The following is a 26,755-nucleotide window of genomic DNA, read 5'->3' as shown; positions in this document are numbered from 1 at the left end:
CTACAGCTGTTGTAGTCTGTTTGCTCAGATTCAGTTCACTTACTACTTTCCTTTTCCACTGGCGTCACTTATGTTTGTGAGCTATTGATGGATATTGGATATTTCCTTTTCCGAATTGCCTGAAAATCCACCTCACGAGAGCATAAAACTTTTTTGCGATATATGGGAGTTTTTGCGAAATTGACGTGTTTCCATTTGCCGTATTTTCAAGTGATTGGCGTCACTTATGTTGTGAGCTATTGATGGAGATTGGATGTTGGATAATGGATATTGGGTAATGTTGATTATCCAATCAATGTGAAGTCCCGTCCTACATTTTCTCTCAACGAATATCCTGTTTCACACTGAAATTTGTGCCAGTACAAAAGAAAAATAGGTTTAAGGGGAGAAGGTTTAATGGGGAAATTTTCAAGCACCTACATTATCCAACAAAAAAAAAAAAAAACTTTCAGACCCAGAGAAAGTTATGATAAACGGTGAATAATATTCTGTGGGTGAGAATGCCTAATTAATGTCTAGACCAATCCAACCTGACAGAATGGTCAGGAAAATTTAAATGACCACATTAGTGTGCAAGGGCTTTCTTCGAACGCAACGCATCTTTTGATGTGAATGGGCTTGTAGAATCAGAAATGCACTGTGAGTTCCAGTCCTGTCAGTTAAGAACAGGAAGAGGAACTAAAGTGGATTACTGGATATTTGAAGACTGAGGAAAATACATGCCTGGACTGATAAATCTTAAAAAGGGGTCCTATTCCTTTTCCGAATTGCCTGAAAAACCACCTCATGTGAGCGTAAAAACTTTTTTGCGATATGTGGGAATTGATGCATTTCCATTGGTCATATTTTCAATTTGCAACTTCAATTTGTTCAATTTGAAGGGTAATGGAAATGCAGCTAATGTCAAATATGTGAAAAATAATGTTTTTGAACATTCAAGCATGAAAACCTATTCTAGTAGACCTCTAAAAACAAAACCAATACTTTGAAAAAGGGCATAATAATTAAAAATGTGTAGCATACATGTATGCATAGCTTTATTCCATGCATTCTTTTGCTTTGAGTCAAAAGTACAAGCTAAATGGTGGTCAAATTATGATGGGATGTTTTTTGGCAGACATTTAGGGCCTCGAAAGAAATAGTTTACCCAGAAAAATAAAACTGTCATCATTTATTCACCCCATGTTGATCCAAACCTGACTTTTTCATTTGTACAAAACAAAATATGATGTTTTGCAGAATTTGCCAAACATTTCTTTTGGCACACAATGCAAGTGGTGGGGACTGAAGCTGTTTGTGTAAGAAAAAAACTGAAATTTGAATCATTATTAGCTGGAAATCTTCCCTGTATTTGCATCTCATTTATATTCAAATATATTGCCTCAAGTTGCATCTTTTCTTGAACGGATAAAAGCAGCAGGACATTCTGCATAGCATCTTTTGTGTTCAATGGATGAAAGAAAAATCACACGGGTTTGGAATGAAAAGAGTGAAAGTGATGTATTTTTGATTTTTGGTCCTTTATTACAATTATTTGCATATGCGTTGCTCATGACTACTTGCATCCCTTAAGGGGCACAAGCCCAGACTTTTACATTATGTGTCATGTTACAAAGCACCTTTACCCACTGCCACGGTTGTAGTGAGACCTGAGTTTTCTGTCCAATACACTGTTGTGAGGATGAAATGGAAAAACATGTTCAGTGCTAACAAATCAGTACGGACCAGAAGGTCCTGCAGGAATGTTTCGATTCTGCAAGAATTCAGGCTTTGCTGGAGGCAAAAGATGGAGTTAATAAAGTCTACAGTAAGTGCAGCAAATAAAGACGCCGCTGAACGTACATTCTTCATTTCCACAGAACGCAAAGCCATGTCTCTAGAGGTGACTGCTGCCGTTTGAACAGTAAGATCTGAGCCAAATGTGCTTATTTTATTTTCCAATTTCCCCTTGGGGATCAATAAAATTGATATTTTAGATAACTGCTGGATTTTGAACCTCATTGCTACCCGGCCCAAAGCATAAAGGAAATATAAAAATACACTCATCATTCACTCGTACTGGTTGTAATGTGCCTTCAGAGGAACACAACTCCACAAGACTAATCTTCTGCAAAGAGATTTTTGCTTACATTTTTAAAACTATAAAGGAAAAATATATATATAAAAAAAAAAAAAATTACAGGTGATCTAGATTCTACAACATGAATTTAAGAATAAGTGCGTGTATATGTACTGTATGTAGTTTATATATATATATATATATATTTTTTTTTTTTTTTTAATTTTCATTAATATTATTTAAAACAACTACCACAATAATGGATTAGATCAGAAGTGTCTCATCATACATTATATATATATATGTGTGTGTCTGTGTGTGTGTGTGTGTGTGTGTAAGCAGCCAGATCAAAACAGGTCGGAAGAGGCATGATTTTCCTTGACTATTTGGAACCGCTGAAAAATGCATTTATGAAAATTACAGTTGACTTCACCAAGGTTATAGCTGAAGTCTCTCAGAACAGCTCAAAACTGCCCATTTAAAATGCAACATATTTTTTCTTTTTTTTTTCAATTATTATTATTTACAATGGGACCTCTATTGAATTGCTTCTATAAGGAGTTTCATTGGTTCATATCAAGGCCATTAGATGGTAAAGAGAAGCAATAAAGAGGCCTTCTTGTTCATGAAAGGAAAATGCAAGCAAGAGCAAATTTCTGTGCAAATCATTATTGAATTGAATGAAATCACTTTACGCAAGAAAGCTTTTTTGAACCATTAACACAATTGTTCTGCACATTGCATGAATGAGGCCCGATGTTTTTCAGACACTGTTAGTCAGAACAATATTTCTCCAGCACAAAAACAAAGAGGGTCTGAATGAGGGTGACAGCAATATCTGAACAGATCGATTTACACTACCACCAATATGACTAGAAAACACCATAATTAATAAATTATATATGCTACAAAAAAGACAATGCTGCGCAAGCATCGTCCCAGGGAATCAAATTAACAGGCGAATTGTTTGGTTCATTTATTTGCAGCATCCGATCTGATTCACTTATTGAATTTGACTTCCCAGTTCTTCAAATGAAAGAGAAGATAGTTCAGGAGAGATGGTTATTCCTTAAAGCTGTGTGTGCAGAACAACATGACATAAACAATGTAGCATTTTGTCTGAAAAAGCTGCTCTGAACTGAAGTTATTACCCCCAACAAGAGTAAAAAATACATACAAGACATTTTATGTTCACACCTTTTAATGTCTGGAGGTCGTTGCTTCATCTGTATATTAAATCAAGATCTGTCATAGTCAACACAGTCTTAAAGGGTAACCATGGTTGTGATGATCATAAAGAATGGCTGATACAGCCATTAATAAGTAAATTCAGAACAGTTTACTGGTTTGTACTTAATATACGTTAATAAAATACTGGGTCGTGTGATGTAAACATTGTCCTGCATCACTTATACAATGAAGAATTCACATATATATGCACCTACAAAGCATATTTGAAATATATTTATATATATATACACATATATGAATACATTTACAATAATACACCAAAAATAGTTAATCACTCAGATTAGCTGCAAACTGGGCTAACAAAGCACGTCGGTCAAATTGAAAAGGGGATTTTAAAAGGACATCATCATTCAGGTGACAAACAACTGAAATGGGCAATTTACATTTACAATGGCATGATGGCGTCTGCTCAACAGTTCGACAAAAACATTTGAAGTGGGAGACAAATTTTACATCTACAAAATTAAAATGTACAAAATATTTTCAGACTTTGACATCTCATTCAACAGTGCTGCAGCGATGATGTATTTTTGTAGGCCATCACTCTGGTTCCCTCCATTGGCTTTTGGATTATTGCAGAAAATAAGCTCTGTGACCAATGAAAGTTTATGATTCTTGCATGTTTTGTTCATCATGATAATCTTCACAAATGAATGCAACTTTTATGAATTTTGAAGCCTAAATATAATTGACAGAAGTAAAACGCTCAACGTAGGCGATGGACTACGACTACCGCGGTCACATGACTTCAACATCACCGTCACTAAGCTTCCGACAACTCTTTCAGTCTTTATTTAAAAAACATTTTCCCTGAAAATTTGAGTTAGAAGAGTTTGTGAGGCTGTGAAAGCAGACTACCCTCCCAGCTAACAAAAATATATTCTAAGATAAGAATATTTTGCTAATGTTCCTGTTAATTTATGAAAACGTTATTTCTGAATGTTCCCTGGATGTTCAAAACGTCCAGTATTTTAAATGATTTTAAAAAAAGGTTTCTTGGTTATACGAACATTAAGGGAACATTCCATTTTATAATTTTGCAAACGTTATATGAACGTTACTTTTGAATGTTCTCTGTACGTTCTGAAACAAGTTGCAACATTGAAAAAAAATGTTAGATGAACATCCAAATAAAACAATTAAGAAAAAAAAAATTGTTCACTGAACGATGTATAAATAATGTTTTGGGCAAACATCTTGAGAACATTATTAAAGACCAGATAACGAATGCTCTATTAATGTTAGTAGAAGAATGTTTGTTCATAACTTTAACTCTTTCCCCGCCAGAATTTCTTTTAAAAAAGTTGCCAGCATTTTTAATAATTTTCACAATTTTTAATAATTTTCACAAAACTTTCATGACCCCCAGAATATTTAGTTGCATGATTATCCGAACATGCTATATATCAAAAAAAAAAAAAAAACAAACATTTCCAACAAAAAGCGTAGAAAACCATGTTTTTTTTCATAACTACAACGTGCATCCGCAATGCTTTTATCGCTTGTTTCTGCTCCTTTTTTGCCTGTTTTGATCTGGAGATTCTCTAAGATGTGTAATAGCGCCCCCTACCGTATAACAGTGAAAACACGGTAAGCTGGAAAATTCCTTCAATGGCGATGAAAGAGTTCATTAAACCTGAGCCAAAGTTCTGAGGACGTTCCCTGTTCACTGGGTAGTGTATAGATGAGTTTACCTGGGGCGCGTTTCCCGAAAGTATCGTTAGTCAACTATGGTCGTAAGTCCCATTGAACTCTATTGGTAACGACGGAACTTGCGACCATGGGAAACACACATGATGATGTTCAATGTCCCCAAAAATTTCTGTAGTCCCATTTAGCCATTTGTTAGCAACCGCCTTTTTCAAGACAAGTAAAAGCTTTTAAAATATCACAAGGATGTATTTACTGATGTACTCTATGTTGTAGAATAAAACATAGGGTTTTGTTAACCACATTTAATCAAAAACCATTCAGAAAACCCACTGGCATTGGAACAATAGAACTGGAAGTGCTAAAATGCTAAATTATATCCAGGTTTTGGCCTACAAAAATACGTCGTCCCTACAGCACTCAACTGAGCACATGCACTTGTAGCCATTGAGGAAGGCCAGAGGAAGTGCACCCATAATCGTACTGGGACTGACAAGAAGCCACGTCCCTTTCCGTAAGGTGTCCATCTTCCTAGAGTCCCGTGAGTAAAGCTGGCGTTAAAAGTCTCTGTTCGTGGTGTCGTCGGTGTTAAAGTCTCCTCAGATTGTGCTCTTCCTGACAAGAACCGCGTTTGAGACTCATGTCGTCCAGAGCTATTTCGCCCTTACGGCCTCTCCGTCGCTCGCCCTTCACGATCACCTGTAGTGACACAAGTCAAATAACACCAACGCTCTCAAATAGTGAAACCTTTCAAGATTTTCACAGATGTGAGTTTATACTTACACTCTCTAGCCCATTGCCCCAAATGGTGATCTGGGTCGACCTCCAGCCGTTTCCTCCAGTTCGACCCCAGACAGCGGGGCTGTGCTGCCGTCCCTTCTGTACGAACACCTGCAGCATGCCCACGTGGTGGCCCGCCATGTTGTGTCTGAAGGCCAGGCACAGGTTCCCCTCGTTCCAGGGCGTCGTCAGGGGGAGGATCAGCTGAGCGCCACGCCCACCTCGCTTCTCTCCGCCCTCAGAGATCGTTAGGTACCGCCCACCTGCCAAAGAGATCATGACGGAGACAAACTAATTAAAAGATTGAATTTCTTGATTAAAAAAAAAAAAAATTAAAAAATTGGGGTAATCGTTTTATTAATAAAACAGGAAATGACATCACATTCAAGACCCTCAAGAAGTCTATTATAAGTCTATCAAGAAGTCAAATTATATATATATAATTTGTAAGAGATAATAACTTTTTTAATGGAATGGTAAGATTAGTTCAGGTTGATTTCTCCACAATCACGTTTCAAAAATGCACAATACATTTGGAAAAATAAGGGGGGGAAAAAATTTACCTTGAATATGTTTTAAAACTTTCTTTTTCATCATCATTTTAAAGATTAAAATGTGGGAATATTTTTGTACTTTATATTTAATGGTTACAGCACTTGACCTTTTTGAAGACATCAAATAAATGTGTTTTTTAAAAGCATACAGTATGAAACATGAACACAAAGACTGCATTTCTATAAACATGGCACCTGTGGCACTTTTTAATTAATTTTTCTTTGCTTCATCTGAGACATTCTTATTTGTCATTGAACCAATAACATTTTATTGAAAAATACTATAATACCTGAAGGATCTGCAGTTGTCTCCCAGTGAAGGTCTCCCTCTCTGTGCTGGATCCATCCACAGAGACCGTGGGTAAAAGAGCAGCTCAGATGACCCGTCTCTGTGGAATATGACACAATTGATCAAAAAACGAAATGCAATTTTAGACATTACTTTGAAAAAAAAATGTTATCATGAAACCGGGAACAAAAAATATTTATCGTTTTGTAACATATATGTACATTCGCACAACCAGTGTGGGAAAATAACTTTTTGTCCAGCAGCCACGAGGATTGTGAACCATTCTGAAGTTAACCGAGAATTGTAATTTGAGGGAAAAATTAAATCAAATTCAAAGAATTCCATAAAAATACTATAAGTATAATAGTCAATAAAGCATTTAATTTTTCTGTATGAATTACTCATAAACGTGGTATTATGGTATTTCCAAAAACATTAGATGATATTAATAATTAAAATTAATGTTCATTTAATTTTTAATTTTCATTAAATTTAATTGACTTTCCTTTTGTGGGATAAAAAATAATATAACTTACCATAAATTTATTTCTTTATTTGTTTGTTTGTTTATCTGAAAACTATGGAAGCTTTTTTCCACCACAGAATAAAACATTTAAAAGGTAATTGCATCTTTTTATCCCGCAATTCTGACTTTATTTCTCGCAATTGCGAGTTTAATTCTCGCAATTCTGACTTTTTTTCTCACAATAGCGAATTTACATCTCACAATTCTGACTAAAAAAAATTCAGAATTGCGAGATGTAAACTCGCAATTGCGAGAAAAGTCAGAATTGTGAGATATAAACTCGCAATTACCTTTGTTATTTTTTATTCAGTGGTAGAAACAAGTTTCCACAGTAAACAATATAGCATGCATTTTGTAAATGTGTTAGTTTAGATAAATACGTCTATTAAAAAAAAAGTAATTCACATATATACAGGGAATAAAGTCAAAATGAGTGACGTGACATAGCAACAACTCAGCATCCTCAGCGTAAAGGGCTTTCTTGACAGATATCAAGCCGAGGCTTATAGGTCGCCCTCCACACTGGTAGATAACAAAATGAAGCATTTGGCTGGGGACGGGTGTTAATTTCACACCCTGTTTGCAAACAATCAAAATATTGGTTAAGGCTCTGGGCTGGTATTCCCAGCATTGCAGGTTCAATTCACGATGGCCATTAACTGAGATCCTCTATTATCATCATGCCCTTGAGTGACACACTGAACAGATCGCTCCAGGGAAACTGCCCTTGCAAGCAGCATAAGTGAAACTGCTAAATGAAAAGTAACTCAGAATTGTGCAATTCCTGAATTTCCCACAGGAATCAGTGAAGTGTGGGTATTTTCATGAAGGCCAAAGAAAGCTGTTTGCCTCACACCACTGATCCAACTCATCTGGACTGACGTCATAATTCAAGATTAATACCTCCAAAATGCCTGCGAGGCAAATAACAGAAAACATTGCAAATACAGTATCACCGTGTTCCCATTTACTGTATGTCTATGTATCTACAGACTAGTCTGCACCAATCATCAAACACTGAAAATCCATCCGCAATTTCAGCAAAAATAAAATCAGCCTTCTCTTACCTGGGTCATCCTTCAGCTCCTCTTCTGTGTTGCCAAGTTCAATGTCTAAATCGATATCAAGCACATTGTTTTGCCCATGATTTCGTGGTACTAGAAGGGAAAATAAGAAAACAAATAGTTAGACTACAGTTATTCTTAATGAAGAGTACACAAATCATCTTTACCATTTTATAAAATCAATTATTATTTATATTTCCTTATATTGAGAATGTATAGGGACTCTCGTACCTCATTGCTAAACTGAAACAAATAAATGTTGAGAACAAGGCAAGTTATCCCCTCAATTTTTTTTTTCTTTTCTTTTTTTACTCATAACCGAGATATTGGCATAATAGAGGATTGGAGACAAGAGAGTGTGTGTACACCAAATATATGTCAGGATAACAGCTGGAAGGACGTCAAGTCTGTGATTAGTTCATTGATTTCAATTATCCCTCAAGCCTTTGCTTGTGACAAGCACTATGTACAGCCCTCCAATAGACACAAAGTCCTCACAGCTAATAGGAACATGTAGTAAACCAACTTCACCCTAAGGTCATTTCCACACACTGCAGGTGTTCGTGTTGGGGCTATACAACTTTGACATGATCGTTATGGTACCTAATTGATTAAGGAGATATAATTATATTCAATTCCTAGATGTCTATTTGCCTTATTTCCCCACTGTTTCAGAGCCATCATTATTTATTAGGCCTATTGTGAGCCCTTGGAGGCAGTGTGGGGTAACTGATTTATGTCCTGAGGCAGGGCTGACTGGTAATGTAATCTCTCTTGAGTCTTCTGTTTTCATTAGGTGCTGTCATCTGGATAGGAGGCTTTGGGATGCAATTTGCTTTCCTGAAAAATCTGGTTTCACCTTGTGGGAAGCCCAAGAGATACCCAAAAAAGAGCTTATGAACATGAAGGAAGCAACACAGTCCTTTGGGCCAGGAAATGGTTTCTTGGATAGATCCAAAGGCCTTCACGACCCTGTCCCAAAGGGTGCACTCAGCAGTCCTCCTCTGAATTCACACATTGGTTACAAAAGACAACATGGACCATTGCGTAGACTAGTGCGAGGTCAGCAAAGAGTGTATTGAGGCTGTATAGTAGCAAAGGGAGCACTTGTGAGCATGCTTCAGATTCTTAAAATGATATGGGACACCCTACAGTCTCAGACTTCACAGAGAAACATAAGTAAAGGCCATAAGGCCACATTATAAGTCTCCCTGAAAGGGCCTTTAAAGCAAGTCTTGGAAGCTATTTTCTAGCTCCAATCTACTTGAAAGTGGAAAGAGTCCTAAAATCATCTGAAATCAATTGTTTGTTAAGTCTTTGTTTCAATAATGTGGCAAATTACCTATAATTTCTGACAAGATTGGCATGGTTCTGCGTCAAAAAACTCTTTTAGGTTGGTCCAACTTATGCAGGGGTGTCTACTATCCCACAGCGTTTAGCTTTAGAGTGCCAAATCCTGCTCTTGGAAGGCCAGTATCCTGCATAATTTAGCTCCAACCCCAATTAAACACACCTGGACCAGCTAATCAAGGTCTTTAGGATTACTAGAATCTTCTAGGCAGGACAAGTTGGAGCTAAACTCTGCAGGACATTGGCCCTCCAGGACCAGGATTGGACACCCCTGGTTTAGCTACAATCCTAATTAAACACATCAGAACCAGCTAATCCAAGTCTTCAGGATCACTAGAAACATACAGGTAAGTGGATTGGGACAGGTTGGAGCAAAACTGACGAGGACCTTGCCCCTCAAGGACCAAGACAGTACACCAGTGAAAAGTAATGTACATGTACCAATTACTGAGAGTGAAATCCAGTCATTTCAATAGGAATAGACGCAATTGGGAATTTTGTGTAAGGGCAAAATATTTTTCCCATGCATATTTTGCAACGGGTTCAAGTTGGTCATGCCAATTTACCATGTTGGCCAATAGGAAGCTGCTAGGTGCGAAAGTGACTTCTGTGTAATCTGTGCTTATATATTGCTACACTACTGACATTAGACAATGGACCATTTGTGCCCACAAAATGCTGTTGAAATTGAGAAAATCTGAATAATATATATAAAAAAAAAAAGTATATGTACTTACTGTGAACATCACCTCTTTGTTTCTGAGTAATGTCTTTGATGCTGTTATCAATTGGCGTCATAAACGGGATTGAAGGTCTGCGTGTTGGGATAAAGGGAGCCATCGTTGTAACCACCGGGGCTTTGGTGGTAGCTGTGGTGGTGGGACGGGACGGCACCTTAGGTTTGGTTGTCACCACAACAGGGGGTTTACGTGTCGGTATGAGAGGCCTACGGGTGGTGGGTGCTGGGACTCTCGCTGGAGGGGTGACTTTTTTGGTTGGAGGAGATTTGGTGGTGGTGGTGGTGGTGGTTGTTATTGTAGGTGAGATCCGTTTAGCTGTCACTGGTGGTCTGATTGTTGTGGTGGTCCTATTTTGGTCTGAGTCTGGAATTTTGTTGCCCCCTTTGTTGTTATTGTTGCTCGGTGTGGTCTTTCCAGGTCGTGGAGGGACAATTACCACCTTTGGGATAGCTAAAAGGAGAACAAACAGGATTCTCAGTTTAATTCGAAGTCTCAACCTATTTTTGTTCTCATGTTGAATAGGTATTATCTGGTTTAAGCCTTTTTGGGAATTGGGAAGTATGCAGCTAAGTTAGGCTACAGTAGAAACATCACTTTTCATTTTTTTAGATGTAACTAAAAAGGTTGCTTTTAGCTCATATGTACAATGAATGCACGAAAGTCATCCATCACATTCGAAATCAATTCCCCTTAAGCTTGTGTCATCCTTAAAGAGGGAACACTAAAGGAATGAATGTGACAATGTGATCTCAGGTTTCACAGGAGCTTTGATATGTGATTCCCAAAAAGGCAGTAATTCAACCCTTTCAGCACTTCTGAGTCACACCTGGCTGAAAGTTTCCAGAACAGATGCTGAAGAGGGATTGGTTGCCTCATTGGTTTAACAATGATTAAATGAGGTGTCAGACAGCTGTATTTTTGTCCACTTAACAAATAATAACAAGACTGAGCAGGTTGCATTGATGCATGCATAATGCTACATAAGCCACTGTCAGTGGTTTGCAAAAGCAGTAGAGAGTACATGTGAAGAGCGTGCAGTTGTGATGTCACCTGATGCTCACAGTGAACCTCTCTTTGTTCATGAAGTTTAAAACCATGGCAGCTATCAACCTCAAGTCACTCCTAACTAAAGGCACAGCAGACAAAAGAATTCCAGAAAGGGAGGTGATACGGAAGATATTCATCAGATCTAGTGTTCCAGCAACTAAAACGAATTCCTTCCTCCACATACTATTAAACTATTTCATTTTATTTATTGATTTCTTTTGAAAATATTTAAAAAAATCTTTTGAACAGTATTTTTTTCATATACATTTTTGCATTTTGTATCATTTATCGTTATCTACAAATATGCATTGTAACCTTTGAGGGACTGTCTAACTCAATTCATTCCAGAGATTTTTTTGAGGATTTTAGTCAGGACTCTGACGCCTCCACTCATGGACATTCTCCTTCCTGTCATTCAGCCACTATACGCTCCACTGGCATTGTGCTATGGGATGCAGTCACGTTGAAAGGTGAACAATCTACCTATGTTCAACTTCCTGGCTGAGGCTGCGGCTTTTCATCAAGATTTTTCATCATCCATCTTCTTTTCTTTCCTGACAAGTGCACCAATCCCAAACCAAGGGGAAGAAAATCTACAAAGAACCTGCATTCACCAGTGCAAACTGCAGTAATGGTTTACCTCAGTTAAAGGATTAGTTCAAATCAGAATTAAAATTTCATGATAATTTACTCAACCCCATGTCATCCAAGATGTTCATGTCTTTCTTTCTTCAGTCGAAAAGAAATTAAGGTTTATGAGGAAAACATTCCAGGATTGTTCTCCATATAGTGGACTTCACCAGGGCACAATGGGTTGAAGGTTCAAACAACAGGAATAAGAGTCTTATCTAGCGAAACGATTGGTCATTTTCTAAAAAAAAATAAAAATGTATATACTTTTAAACCACAAATGCTCATCTTGCACTGCTCTGCGATGTGCCACGCATTACGTAATCACGTTGGAAAGGTCACGCGTGACGTAGGCAGAAGTACCGATCCAGTGTCTACAAAGCGAACGTGCAAAGACGAAGTCAAACACCCTTTACAAAAGAAGGTAAAACAACAATGTCGGACAATTTTTGAAGTTGGAGGAGAAAATGGGATTCTCGCCCTACCGCGGTACTTCTGCCTACGTCAAATTATTAGGAAATTTTAATTCTGGAGTGAACTAATCCTTTACGAGGCAGCGTGTTGTCACTTGGCCATATACTTTTCAATAATGTTGCTACTATTTTTTCACCATTCTCCCACACAAGCCAGATCAAAAAGCCAGTAGCTCCATTAAAGTCCATCAATCTCCTGGCAGCATCTGTGATCAGCGTCTTTGCTTTGTTATCTACTTTCGAGGGACGCCGTGCGCCGTCCACCTCTTAATGATAACCTTGCCTCAGCTTTTGTGCTTAAAGCCTTTATACTAATGACTCCTGACTTAAGCCTTTCCAAACCTTTATCCTGAAGTGCTTTTGAAAGCACCGTTCCACCTTTTTTTACATTATACAGCTGCTTTTAATCTAAATTAATCAAAATCACTGCAACTGAGAACAGATGGGGACCAATTAAATTGTTGCCTGAGCTATAATGTGATTAGTTTATGCATGGAGTGTGTTAATTTATGCAAATCAGATATTTTTATTATTGTGATATTGATTTTATTCTCAGTTTAAAACAAATTATAACAGTAACAAAAAGTAAACCTTTGAATGAAGTGGATTTCAGTATCCACTGTAGCATTGAAGGTTGTTAGTTACGATGCAATCGCAGTAATTCTTTGGTTTGCATACTTACGTTTGCAGTCGTAGCCCACGCCTCTGTAGTCATCTTTACACTTGCACTTGTATGAACCAGGTGTGTTATAGCAGGTGGCATAGGGACCACACTGGTGTTGACTCGAAGAGCATTCGTTCACATCTAAAGAATCATTCAAGCAGAAAAGATCACTTCTGTGAGATCAGGTAGATTTTGAAATAGTCATCAGCTCTGTTCCAAAACCTAGTGAACTACACTACCTGTTTTTTTTTTTTTGTTTGTTTATTTTACTTTCTTTAGTGTGTAACGTTGCTGTTTAAGCATGAAAAAGGACTGCAAAATTGCAAAGTTACAAAGCACAAAGTCACTCCAAAGAGAGTTATTCTCTATATCAGTGCACACTATTTCTGAACTCCTTGAAATGCTTGTAGTCTTAAGTATTCTTCTGTGAAACATATTCATCATTTAAATAATTCCCGCACAATGCATACACAAAAAAATAAAGTGGTGAGGCCTTGTTGAGTTGTGTTAATAGTGTGTTGAAACTCAAGGGTGTGACATTTCCAGCACATGCTGGAAGCGGTTGACCAATCACAACACACTGATCCAGCCGACCAATCAGAGCAATTCTGTTTTCCAGAAGGAGAGGCTTCATAGAGAATAAAGGGCCGTTTACACAACACTGTTTTCAACCAAAAACGGCCATTCATACACACGACATCGGCATTTTGGTGGCCTGAAAACGCAAACTTTTGGAAACGGGTTTCAAAGTGCAAGTTCAACAAAAACGCACATGCGCATTACTTGTTTTTAGTCATTTTCATGGATTCGTATGAATGGGGATCATTTGACAATGGTGTCGTCTGTATGCGCAAAACTCAAAGGAAAAACTTCTCTGTTTTAACCATATTGTTGTTGTGTAAACGTACACTTAGAAAAAGAGCGTAACTGACAGACTGGGAAGAGAGGTGCTGCAACAATGTCAAATATGTTTTTTTAAAAAAAAGTGTTTTTTGAACATTCAAGCATGAAAATTTATTCTAGTAGACCCCAAAAACAAAACCAAGACTTTGTAAAAAGGCATAATATGGCTTCTGTATTGTTTTCTAAAGAAGTCTTTTATGCTGACCAAGGCTGCATTTATTTGATCAAAATACAGTAAAAATTGTGATAATACTGTGAAATATTATTACAATTAAAGTGGCAAATTGGAATTTATTGTTTGAATACCATGATAAAACTGACAGAATTTAAAAAAGCTAGACTTTGTTTCACATCACAAGTAACAACGCAAAAAGCTTATGGAAGTTACTGGATGGCTGGCGCAGTACAAATAACATTTAGTGAAGTTTTGTTCATGCATCAAATGAAAACAGCATAGACTGAAAGATTGATCTTAAGAATCGATATTGGTGCATCAAAATGAAGATAGATTGAAATCGAGAAATTGATATTTCACAACCCTAGCATCTACACAGATGACATGTTTAACTCATCCACGTTGTGTGCAGAACACAGTCAAAATGCACTATTGGAGAAGCACTAATTAAAAATCACTATTTTAGTTAATGATTTTGTCCCTGCAAAACTATTTCAGTCGAAACCCGAAAATTATTTTTTGTTATTGTTGTTTTGTTTTGTTTTTTTTGGACGAATATTTTAGGTTGTCAAAATTTTGATGCATCATGCATAGTACAAACTGGATAAGAAAAGTTCTTTTGATTAGCTAAAACAAGATATCACAACAACATGCCATTTTTGAACAGGCATTGAGGCTTAGGATCTTGCACGACAACTGCTCTACTTGCTTCATCCACCATTGGATACATTTTCTCAATGCGTTATGTAAAGGACACATGCAATAACTTCTTACAATTAGCTAATGCGAGGAAATTATACTGCCATCAGTAGCAAACCTTAAAAATGATTCTTACAGACCAGCTCAGTGAGCTTTGGAACAGAGCGCTGTTGTTATCTATTTTTAAAAACTGAAAAAGAATGTTGTTTAAAAAAATTGCACTATATTATTTAAAACCAGAACTTGGCACAAAATGTCAACTGTTGGCAGGAATGAGAGTTAAGTGAAGATTTTCATCAACAAATCTTCCAGACAAACAAAAGCAATCCCAAAGTTTTTCTGTGTTTGAGAATCATCAAATCAAATAATGCTACACTATTCCATCAATTCACATTGTTTGAAAGGTTTTTGGCTGAATGTAATATCAATATACACTATATCCTCCACCTGCTTACCTGTACACTGATATTTCCCATTGATGTACTGCAGGTCAAAGCCATCATGGCACTTGCAGATGTAACTCCCAAATGTGTTGATGCACTTACGGAAACGGGGACAAACCGCATGGCCTGTGGCACATTCATCCACATCTGCACAACAAACACACAAATCCATAATTTCTCCACTTTTTCAAGCTCCAGTCGGGATCAAAGTAAAAAGGTCTCAGTGAATTAAGGTCAGCATCACCCTGGTTTGGAGGTTTTTTAGTCAAAATTATACTTCTATAATTCATGATCCCTGAATTTATATGTTGTGTAATGCTGTCAGGTTTCATTTTTGAGATATTTTGTACACACTCCCTTAATTACTGTGAAATTTTGTGCAGGCATATGCTGCATTTAAGGTTTAACTAAATTGAGACATGCATCAAGCAGTGTGTGAACGCTCTGCAGGAGCGCCATTCAAACTCAACACTTAGGTGTGCATGTACAGACATCCATCTAACAGAAGCTGCCCTCCTCGGAGCAATAAAAGTCCTCTGCTGAAATACCTAAAGAGCTGAACACCTGTGCCATGAAACATTGAGATGGTCAGTCTCTGATTTATGGTGCCCTTTTAAAAAACTCTGCACTCCCCTCTTCATAGCCTCCAGAAAAAAGGCAGAAAGGTGGGAAAAAATTCAAAGAGTCAAGCAAGACAAATGTGAGTAGAAGTGCACTAGGTTAACTGACTCAATTTGTCGCATTCCATTTGTGATTTAGTGATCTGTGTGGTTAAGATGTGAATATGTGCTTCTTCAAAATGTCCTGCAGTCTCTGTGACTATGGCATGCCATTAAGACAGTCATTAACGAATGGCACAATGAAATTTCCAAGCACTTGAAGCATAATTACTGTATCAAAAGAAAGAAGCACAGCTCTGTTGTCAAGGACTGGTGCGATCCTTAAGGTTTTGTAGCAGGAACACAACCGTGAATGAAAGAGACTGTGTTTCGTGACACATTCGTAATAGCAAAGGCTTGTCATCTTTTCTGACAGCCACACAAAAAAAAAAAAAAAAAAACATGTCACATCTTCAAAAGATGACTAGACAGAGATTGTGCTCTGTTTTCTTTTGACTTAAAGGGGTCATATCATTTTTTTTTAATGTTTCTTCTGCCTGAAGTCTACATTTATTTACATTTATGCAAATCAGCAGATGCTTTCATCCAAAGCAATTTACAGTGCATTCAAGTTCCCTGAAAATGGCATTGCTAGCGTCATATTATTATTATTATTATTATTATTATTATTATTATTAGGAATGCATTGTTAGCATCATGTTACCAGTTGAGCTAAAGTATGGAGGACTGAGAATAATAAATAATAATTATTGAAACCTGGCAGATTTAATACATATATAATATATATAATAATTATTGATTAATTTTAATCTTAATATATAAAATTGTGCTTGTTTAGCTAATTATGGCAGTCTGAAATTAGTTTTGAGTAAATGTTGCTTAAATAATTTTTTAATAATTTTTTTTTTATGTGTGTGTGTGTGTCATTGATGAATAAGGTTTTTAAAAGTGTAAACAAACATAATGGAGATATAATTAATTTTGAAGTTTTATTAAGTGTTAACAATGATATTCTGTGGTTTTTATAATCAATTAACACTGCTTTTGTCATTTTTTACAATATGGACAAAATTTGTCACCAAAAAAGTCATTCTGTTTAACCAAAATTTTGGTTTTACCGAATGACACTTTTGGTTATACCGAATGATGATATTTTCAAACAATGCTAACAGACTGATATCTAGCTAGCAAAAGGACAATCAAACATTTTATATTTAGTACAGGCTTTTAAAATATTACAACATTTTCCATGTTTTATAGCGGTTGTACCGAATGACCTGACGTTTTGGGACATGAGTATGAGCAAGTGAAAACATGAATTTTTCAAATAGTTAAGAGAGAGTTAGTTACTTTGCTTCATGACCATGTGGTCCTTTGCAGGTGTATGAATGATGTCACATCCTGTCACATGATACTGACCCCATGACTTGATCCAAAATGGTCCCTTTAAATTGGTTACTCCGAATTACATCAATGAAATTCATTTTTCCGGACATTCTTTCTCATAGCAAAGCAACGACTTCTACACATAATTTTAATACCATTTTGCACTATGTTGACATATGATGTTATAAAATCATGCCAGAATACAAAATATATACATTTATTACATTTTAAGATATTTTAATCACAAATGAAGTGGCTGTATTGGCCTTTGGACGGTTAAACCAAATGACCTTTTGACACTTCAAAATCTTTAAAATACCTTTATATGTAGCAAAATATAATTAAAACCTTTTGGATTCAATAAAAGAGATCTAGTTGTACTACCTTACATACTTTGGATGTCATATCTTTGTTTTTTTATTATTATTAAGGCCTTTGGACAGAAAAATTACCCATCACATCATTGACACACACATATATATATATATATATATATACTGTATATATAAAATCTATACACTTGATTATAAATATATTTATATAATTTTTAATATTTATTGACACTTTTAATGGCAGATTTAAATAGATGGTTACTTTGGGAGAAAGTTTTTGTTCGGAAATGTACAGTATGTTTTCATAATGAGCTTTATTTCTAAAGATCAAGGAAAATTTGATTCCCTTTAAAGTAATGCATGAGCCATGCGCACATACCCACACAGGTCCTGCCATCTGGAGCCAGCTGCAGACCTGGGGAAGGGCACTGGCAGCGAACCTCTCCTTTCATTACTTCACAGCCGTACTGGCAGTTAGCCATGCTGCATGTCCGGGCATCTGACAGAAAGATACAGATACCAGGTTTAGCACTTATGATACAATCACATATTTCCTCCACTTACATTACAACAGAGAACCACTTAAGTATACAAGACATACTGTACATGGAAAACAAAATGAACCTATAGATGTTCCATATATAAGCCAAGCAAATAAACACAGACAAAAGATGAACAGCCATTAAATAGAGTGCAAGGCCACAGGTCGGAAAAGGGAACACGCTATTCCATATTTAGCATTGTGGCCTTGAAGGAAATGGGCAGTGAAGCAGATAACCTTGCGTTATTAGATTGTGCAGTGATCTATTAGCCCTGCGGAGAAACACCACTCCACATTCTCAACTAGTGTCGAGGGGGTCGTCAGAGGACAGCCCATTTTCCACAAGACAGCGAGGTAAAAAACACTCCAGAGAAAAGGAGATGCCACATTGTTCCTGCTAATGCAGGGTGGAAAAACAAACTCAATTACTCCCTGAAGTCTTGAAGGAAATAAAATAAGAAGGAGATGTGTTACGAAATCTTTAGCAATAGATCAGTTCTGGGCCAGGCTAAAATATCACAATTAAATCAAATAACATTAAAATAAAATTTTGCTTGTTTAGCCATTTATGGCAGTCTGAAGTGAGTTTTGAGTACATGTTGTTTAAAATAAGTGTTTTGGCATTTCATTTTTAGCAATTGTGTGTATTTCTTGAATGATTCAATTTATTTTTATTAGTTATTTTTCATTGCAGGTGGAATGTGTTTCATTTTTATTATCATTCATTATTATTTTAATTAAAAAAACTGTGTAGAACATAGGCATTACATCAACAAGTTGAATTTTCAAGATGGCATATTTGACTCGTACAGTATATGACATACAGTGTTGAAGCATTTTCTTCCATCTAATGACATGAAGTTATGAATAATTTGAGTCGGTGCAGACTCTTCTCAGATCAACACCCAGCCTCTCCAAACTATGCAGTAATCTGCGATCCAAGCATTGACAATCATTGTACCACCCACATCACAGGGGCCGCTCCATACTTTGATTAACTCTGTGATTCAGTGGTGTTTGCTGAAGTGTGAGCTGTGGGGAGGTGAGAAAATATTTATCAGAGAGCGGAATCTTGAAGCCTCTGGAAGCACACTTAGCACCAGGCAAGCACAGGCACAGTCCACTTGGCGTAGGGAGGATAGCTTAAGGCCAGCAATAAGACTTAGCCTTTACTGGCAGGGTTGAAGTTCACAGCTTTCTCATATTTTGGTGAGTCATTTGAAAGCCTTCTGCGGGGTTGAGGGACGCCCTGAGCTCTTAGGATGATTTGTGTATGGGAGAAGAGAGTATAAAAACACACATATAAAATACAAAATAAAATAAAATCCAGGAAGGAAAATTGTGAGTTTCTTTTCTTCCTACAGGGAGAAATAAAATGCATAAAAAATGAATAAAAATATATATATTTTTAAAATGTATAAAAAAATGAAATGAAATGAAATTAAATTAAATACAGACAGAAACTGCCATTTTCTTTTTTTCTTCTTTTTTTTTTTTTTTTGAATGCACAATAATAATAATAATAACAATAATAAAAAAACAAACAAACAAAACAAAACAAAACCTACAAGGGAAAACAAACAACAACAACAACAAAAACAGAAGAAAAAAAAATTACAATGTTGAAAAAATAAAACCTTTTAAATGTACAAAAACAAACAAACAAACAAAACAAAACAAAACCCAGAAGGGAAAATGGCAAAAAAAAAAAAAAAAAAAAAAAAAAATTCATGTGGAAAAATTGCCATTTTCTTTTTTTTTTTTTCAATGTGGAAAAAACCTTTTAAATGCACAAAACAAATCAAAACAAAATAATAAAAAACAAAAGACAGAAAAAATTGCAATTTTTTTCAATTTTGAAAAAATAAAACCTTTAAAAATGCACAAAACAAAAAGAAAAACAACACAAAATATTAAAAAACAAAACAAAAAACAAAAACAAAAAACATTTTTTTCAATGTTTAAAATATTAAAACCTTTTAAATGCACAAAACAAAAAAACAAAATTAAATAATAAAAAAACTAACAAAAAACAAACAAACAAAACAAAACAAAACCCAGGAAAATTGTGATTTTCTTTCTTTTTTTTCATGTGGAACAAATAAAACCTTGTAAATACATATTTTAAAATAAAATAAAATAAAATAAAATAAAATAAAATAAAATAAAATAAAATAAAATACAGGAAGAAAATACTGCTCTTTGTTCTCTTCTTTAAATTAAACTATAAAAATCAAATATTTCTAATGCATTTTTTCATTTATGATTAATAAATAAAATGCAGAAGGAAAATCGTCATTTTCTTTTTTTTTCAATGTGGAAAAATTAAAACCTTTTATATGCATATTTAAAGAACAATACTGCTCTTTGTTCTCTTTTTTAAATTAAGCTACAAAATTAAAACATTTTTTAACAAGCATCATTTTATGCTGTATGTATTTTTGTATTATCTGATTTTCCTTTGTAAAGCTGTTTTGGTACAATATACTGAAAAGCCTATAGAAATCCAGCTTGTAGAAACCATATATACACATTGCTTTAGCAGTATCATCTGTTTCAAGCAGAGCACTGAAAAGCTATTAAACGAGGCAGCGATTGACACAGTTGGACACCACGTGCAAAACAACAAGACGTGACTCACTTCCACAGCTCCCATCAGGTAACAGCATGTAGCCGTTTAGGCAGTAGCATTTGTAGCTCCCATATGTGTTCATGCACCTGTGTTTACAGGGCCGGGGCTTGAGGCCACACTCGTTCAAGTCTGCAGACAGAAGAACAGAGAGGGGGAGGTTAGAACATCCTCATGTGAGAGGGGAAGGCCGAGAGGGGCAGGAATTAGACTTAAACCAGAGGTCAAATTTGAAAGGTCAATCCTTTCAAACCTGTGAGGCGGCGTCTGCGGGAAGAAGGTGAAGCCGCAGGCCACCGTGTCTGGACAGGCCCACCTCTGAGTGCCTCACTCCACAGGATGCTGCACTTTAACAAACCTGCACTTCAGCTTTCAAGACTATACGACTGATGACTGGTTTTGATACTGAGACACAAAAAGTAACTTCTTTCTTTTGATAACTCTGCAAAGGTCAACTATGTTCTCATTACCAGACTTTAAATATTTAAAAATATTCTAAACTTTGAAGCTGTTGACCTATTTCTAGACTTTGAACACTAACCTTACTGCCATATAGTGGCAATTTTAACCATAACTACCTTAAAACTGTAACTTCAGGACAGCAGATTGGGTGCCAGACCAAGGAGGTAAACCAATAACAGAGCTACGCATAATAGAAAAATTCATATAAAATTTAAAAATGCAATTATCAATCACTTCGTAATGACATTATGACACCAATTTTTTCATGATTTCTTTGTTCTCAATTGCTTAACAGTGTTGTTATTGCTAACTAAAACTTAAACTAAAATTATTAAAAATCATTTTCAATAATTGAAATAAAGAAAATTAGAATTAGATGAAAAACCTAAAAAAACAAATAAAACAAATGTAAGTTGAGGTACTACAATGACTAAAGCTCAAAATCAAATAAAAATAAATTAAAGCTAAAGAGAAACATTAAAAAACTAACTAAAACTAAAATTAAAATGAAAACAAAATATGAAAAATAAAAATTTTAAATATTAATAAAGACTATAATAGTATGCTAATAATTCTAAAATAATACTGAATTGCTGAACTGAAAACTATATTGTCAATTAATTTATCAATGATAATTAATTAATATATTAATTAATTAAAACAAAGTTTCTGCTTTTCAGTGTGAAAACTTTAATGACAGCTGAGCAAATTAATTAAATTAATAATTAATTAAAATTAATGATTTCAATTTTATCAATAGTGGAAACAATATTTCAATATTATACTTAGTGAAACAAATATTGTATTTTCAATTAGCTTATTAAAGGGTTAGTTCACCCAAAAATGAAAATCATGTCATTTATTCACCCTCATTCACCCCGTAAGACCTTTGTTCATCTTCGGAACACAAATTAAGATATTTTTGATAAAATCCGATGGCTCAGTGAGGCCTTTGTAGACAGCAAGATAATTTACACTTTCAAACTCCCAGAAAGCTACTAAAGATGTAATTAAAACAGTTTGTGTGACTACAGTGGTTCAACCTTAATGTTATGAAGTGACAAGAATACTTTTTGTGCACCAAAAAAACAAAATAACGACTTTTTTCAACAATATCTAGTGATGGGCGATTTCAAAACACTGCTTCATGAAGCTTCGAAGCTTTACGAATCTTTTGTTTAGAATCAGTGGTTCGGAGCGTGTATCAAACTGCCAAAGTCACGTCCCCCAGTGGTGAACCATTGAAATTTCAAAACACTTATGACATAACAAAGCCTCATTTACTGAAATCACGTGACTTTGACAGTTTAATACGCGCTCCAAACCGATTCGAAACAAAAGACTCGTAAAGCTTCGAAGCTTCGTGAAGCAGTGTTTTAAAATCGCCCACTAGATATTGTTGAATAAAATCGTTATTTTGTTGAAAATTCATTATTTTGTTTTTTTGGCGCACAAAAAGTATTCTCGTCGCTTCATAACATTAAGGTTGAACCACTGTAGTCACATGAACTGTTTTAAATATGTCTTTAGTAGCTTTCTGGGCATCTGAAAGTGTAAATTATCTTGCTGTCAAGGCCTCACTGAGCCATCGGATTTTATTAAAAAATATCTTAATTTGTGCTCTGAAGATGAACGAAGGTCTTACAGGTGTGGAACGACATGAGGGTGAGTAATTAATGACAAAATTTTCATTTTTGGGTGAACTAACCCTTTAATTTATTAATTTGGATTACTTGATAAATTATTCTTTTATCTATTTATCCACAACATTAAGTGACTGTTTAATTATCCTTTCCTCAAATGATTATTGACTAGCACAAAAGTAACCCTCATTTGTTGAGACCTCATTCAAGAGGTTTTCTTTCACCAAGGCAAAGAAATGCTTCATTTTTATTTGAAATAAAGACCACATGGGTTGGATATAGCTTAATTCATGCTCAACCATATAGCCACATGGGTCATCAGCTGGGCTTTATATCACTTACATCTCAATATTGTAAGCTACACAGCCAAGTTTATAGGCCAGACACGTAGCGTGATGCCTGCAGTCTCATGCACCAGACTGAAAATAGATCCTCCTGGCTGGCGTACATGAGTGTCTTTGGCATGGCCCAGTTCTGAGAGAATGGCGCCATCTTTAGCGGCCGGTTATGCATGGAATGCATTCTAGGGAAGCGCATGCTGGCTATATTTGACAGGTGGCACAGATTTAAATAGATGAATGGCACAGTGTATTAATGGTAATTGGCAGGGGTGGGAGGTCACTCGACTGGGATGATTAGCAGGGGTGTGCGAGGACAGCTACAATCACTGCCCAAAATCATCCCATGAGTCGACAGGACCAAATAAATCTCTCGCTTTCAAAGTTTAATCTAAATCAAGTCTAAATCTTTAACACCTTTTCAAACAGTACAACATTCCTCTGTAACCACAGATTGTAGCTGTGAGCTGCTGAAGCCATGATTACGCACTCAGACTCAGAATTTAAATTCCCAATTAGGCAGCAATTTCATGATGATTGGGGACATAATTGACTAACGTTGACCCTTTCCTTGACATGTTCTTTTCTGGTGGATTTCATCTGGGCATTTGCAACACTTTGTTAATAGAAACATTAGATACTATTATGGAGTGGTACAAGAAAAAAAGTCTTCTCTAGGAAGAGAATCAAATAATAAAAGAATCTTAAAGTACTCAAATATGCATTATTATAATTAATCATAAAAATATAATATTAATATCAAAATATATAAATAGAATATTAAAGAAAAATTCTGTCATCACTTTTTACACCCTCATGATTTCTAAGCCTGTAATTTCTTGTTTATATGAAACACAAGACAAAAATGCTGCCATTCTTTTTGTAGAGTAGCTTCTCTTAAAAACAAACAAATAAACAAACAAACAAACAAACAAACAAACTGAGAATTTTCCCCTCTGCAGTAACATCAAACCTGGCATGATGAGTCTTAAAATGCATATTTGAAAATATGCACACTTGTTGCGTGGATCATTTTTTGGTATTTATATGGTGTTTTGTCATTAATTGAGCTAGAATTCACATTCTTTGTATGGACAATTATTATTATTATTACTATTACTACTATCATATATCAAGATATCATACATCATTTAGTAAAAAAAATACAAAATAAAATGTAAATGAATTAAATTTATGGTGTGTGTGTCATTAATTGAGCTTGAAATCACATTCATTGCATGTATGGGCAGGCAGAACATTCTGTCTGCTTTTATGTTTCATGGAAGAAAGAAAGCCATATGGATTGCAATGAGGGAGAGTGAATAATGACAGAATTTAAATTTTTGGGTGAACTATGAGCTTTAAGAAAAAATAATGTGGTATGCAGTTCCAAAAAACTAAATATTTAATCAGACCTTACTCGCTATACAATTTTAAATCATCTGTAAAATGGCAGAACCTCTATTGTACACGTCTACCTCGCATTTCCTTATCTATATGTCAGTTTTCTGAAGTCTAAGTGGTTCAGGCAGTAACTCAACTCTCTGAGCAGCGAGTAGACAATTTCATCTCAGAAAGATGTTTAGGAAAACGAAGCAACTCCTGTTTCTGTCAAGGGAGGTGAAGAGGAGACTGACCCATCACAGGAAACTCATTGGCCCTTTGCTAACTAAAATAAAGCTGAAAACAGCAGAAATGAAATGTCACATTCCCAGAATAGCCATACTTGACAGGAGACAGGAGCTCTGAGCTGCAACACATGGCAAACTAATGATAAGAAATAATAATAATAAAAAACCTAAACTGTCCAGTTTGGAAGAGAGAAAACAGAGGGTAGGAGGTGTGAAGGTGTTGAAAACCAAGAACAGAGAGCAGGTAGACTAAACAAGTTTACACCGTACAGAAAGTGTGACCGCAGACTATTTCTGAGTGCTGCACTTATGAGCAGTGAAGAAACATGAAACACAGAGAGAAAAAAAAAACAGATTAACAAGATTATTTACCAGCCATCATACCGCCCTTAAAACATTTACCATGGTAACCAATATTTCCATCAAAATGCCTTAGTTTATAGTTATTGTTAATTTAGTAAAATCAAAAATAGATTTTTTTTTTTTTTAATTTTCTAAAGTAAACATATTTATTCATGCAAAAGTCAATTATAGAGCGTTTTGCACTGGTAGACATTTTTTTAAGATATATTTTTAATTGCATTTTGAGTCCCTGGATGGATGGATGGATGGATGGATGGATGGATGGATGGATGGTGGGTTGTTGGATGGTGGGTTGTTGGATGGATGGATGGATGGATGGATGGATGGATGGTGGGTTGGTTGGATGGATGGATGGATGGATGGATGGATGGATGGATGGATGGATGGTGGGTTGGTTGGATGGATGGATGGATGGATGGATGGATGGATGGATGGATGGTGGGTTGTTGGATGGATGGATGGATGGATGGATGGATGGATGGTGGGTTGGTTGGATGGACGGATGGATTCATGGATGGATGGATGGATGGTGGGTTGTTGGATGGATGGATGGATGGATGGATGGATGGATGGATGGTGGGTTGGTTGGATGGATGGATGGATGGATGGATGGATGGATGGAGGGTGGGTTGGTTGGATGGATGGATGGATGGTGGGTTGGATGGATTAATGGATGGATGGACGGATAGACAGACAGACAGATAAATGCATCCTTAAGCCCTGTAAAGGCGCTATATAAATAAAACTTATTATTATTGTTTATTCATGCAAAAGTCGATTATAGAGTGTTTTGCACTGGTAGACATTTTTTAAGATTTATTTTTAATTGCATTTTAAGTCCCTGGATGGATGGATGGATGGTGGGTTGGATAGATAGATAGATAGATAGATAGATAGATAGATAGATAGATAGATTGATTAATCGATTAATCGACTGATTAATCGATTGCTTGATTGATTTTTTTTGTGAGGGCAGTTCACTTGAAACTTACAACCCATACTGCAGGTCTGATTGAAAAATTTTGACCAGAATCACCTCAGGAGCAGACAACAACAACAACAACAACAACAACAACATGACAGATAGCTTTTTGAATGACAGGATATTTGTTTGGGAACTGGAGATGGGTCTGAGATAGAGGAGACAGGCAGAAAGTAAAAGAGGAAGAGAGCGGAGGAGAGCAGCCGGACAGCCACTTGAGTGCTCGCAGATGAAAGATGCCCTGCTTTAGAAGTTCAGAGAAACTGACAGACACAGACAGGATGTGTGTGTAGGAGAAAGAGAGCAGGGTGAAACATAACAGCCTCTTAAAGGCTTTATGTGTGTGTGTGTTTCTGCCAAGGCATGCATGGCTTTCTCCATGTCATTCTGGCCATGCCTGTGGAGGCTTTGGGGATCTGCTAAAAGGAAAGTATTGACTCTTGCTCGGCTAAGCAGACTGCACCATGCACGTGGGCCAGAGGGGTGGCACTTGGGGCGGACGCAGGCGTCATCTCGTAAGCGGTCTTACAT

General features: G+C 36.0%; 1 protein-coding gene across 6 annotated transcripts in view; it reads right to left on the bottom strand.

The window, feature by feature from the left end:
• Positions 1 to 3,242: 3,242 nt before the first annotated feature.
• The window catches only part of npnta (nephronectin a), a 59,646-nt gene continuing 36,133 nt past the window's right edge, over positions 3,243 to 26,755 (bottom strand). For all 6 annotated transcript variants that reach the window (XM_051890417.1, XM_051890455.1, XM_051890436.1 and 3 more), the window contains 9 exons: positions 20,818 to 20,937; positions 18,015 to 18,134; positions 15,310 to 15,444; positions 13,096 to 13,218; positions 10,261 to 10,713; positions 8,177 to 8,266; positions 6,585 to 6,683; positions 5,744 to 6,003; positions 3,243 to 5,659 (listed from right to left, as the gene is read on the bottom strand). In XM_051890417.1, coding sequence (XP_051746377.1) covers positions 5,549 to 5,659; positions 5,744 to 6,003; positions 6,585 to 6,683; positions 8,177 to 8,266; positions 10,261 to 10,713; positions 13,096 to 13,218; positions 15,310 to 15,444; positions 18,015 to 18,134; positions 20,818 to 20,937 — 1,511 coding nt within the window. In that variant the 3' untranslated portion in view covers positions 3,243 to 5,548. The remainder of the gene's footprint in view (positions 5,660 to 5,743; positions 6,004 to 6,584; positions 6,684 to 8,176; positions 8,267 to 10,260; positions 10,714 to 13,095; positions 13,219 to 15,309; positions 15,445 to 18,014; positions 18,135 to 20,817; positions 20,938 to 26,755) is intronic.

This window comes from Ctenopharyngodon idella, chromosome 1 (genome assembly GCF_019924925.1).
Source record: "Ctenopharyngodon idella isolate HZGC_01 chromosome 1, HZGC01, whole genome shotgun sequence".
In the NCBI taxonomy this organism is placed as follows: domain Eukaryota; kingdom Metazoa; phylum Chordata; class Actinopteri; order Cypriniformes; family Xenocyprididae; genus Ctenopharyngodon; species Ctenopharyngodon idella.
This window is presented reverse-complemented; position numbering and strand designations above follow the sequence as displayed.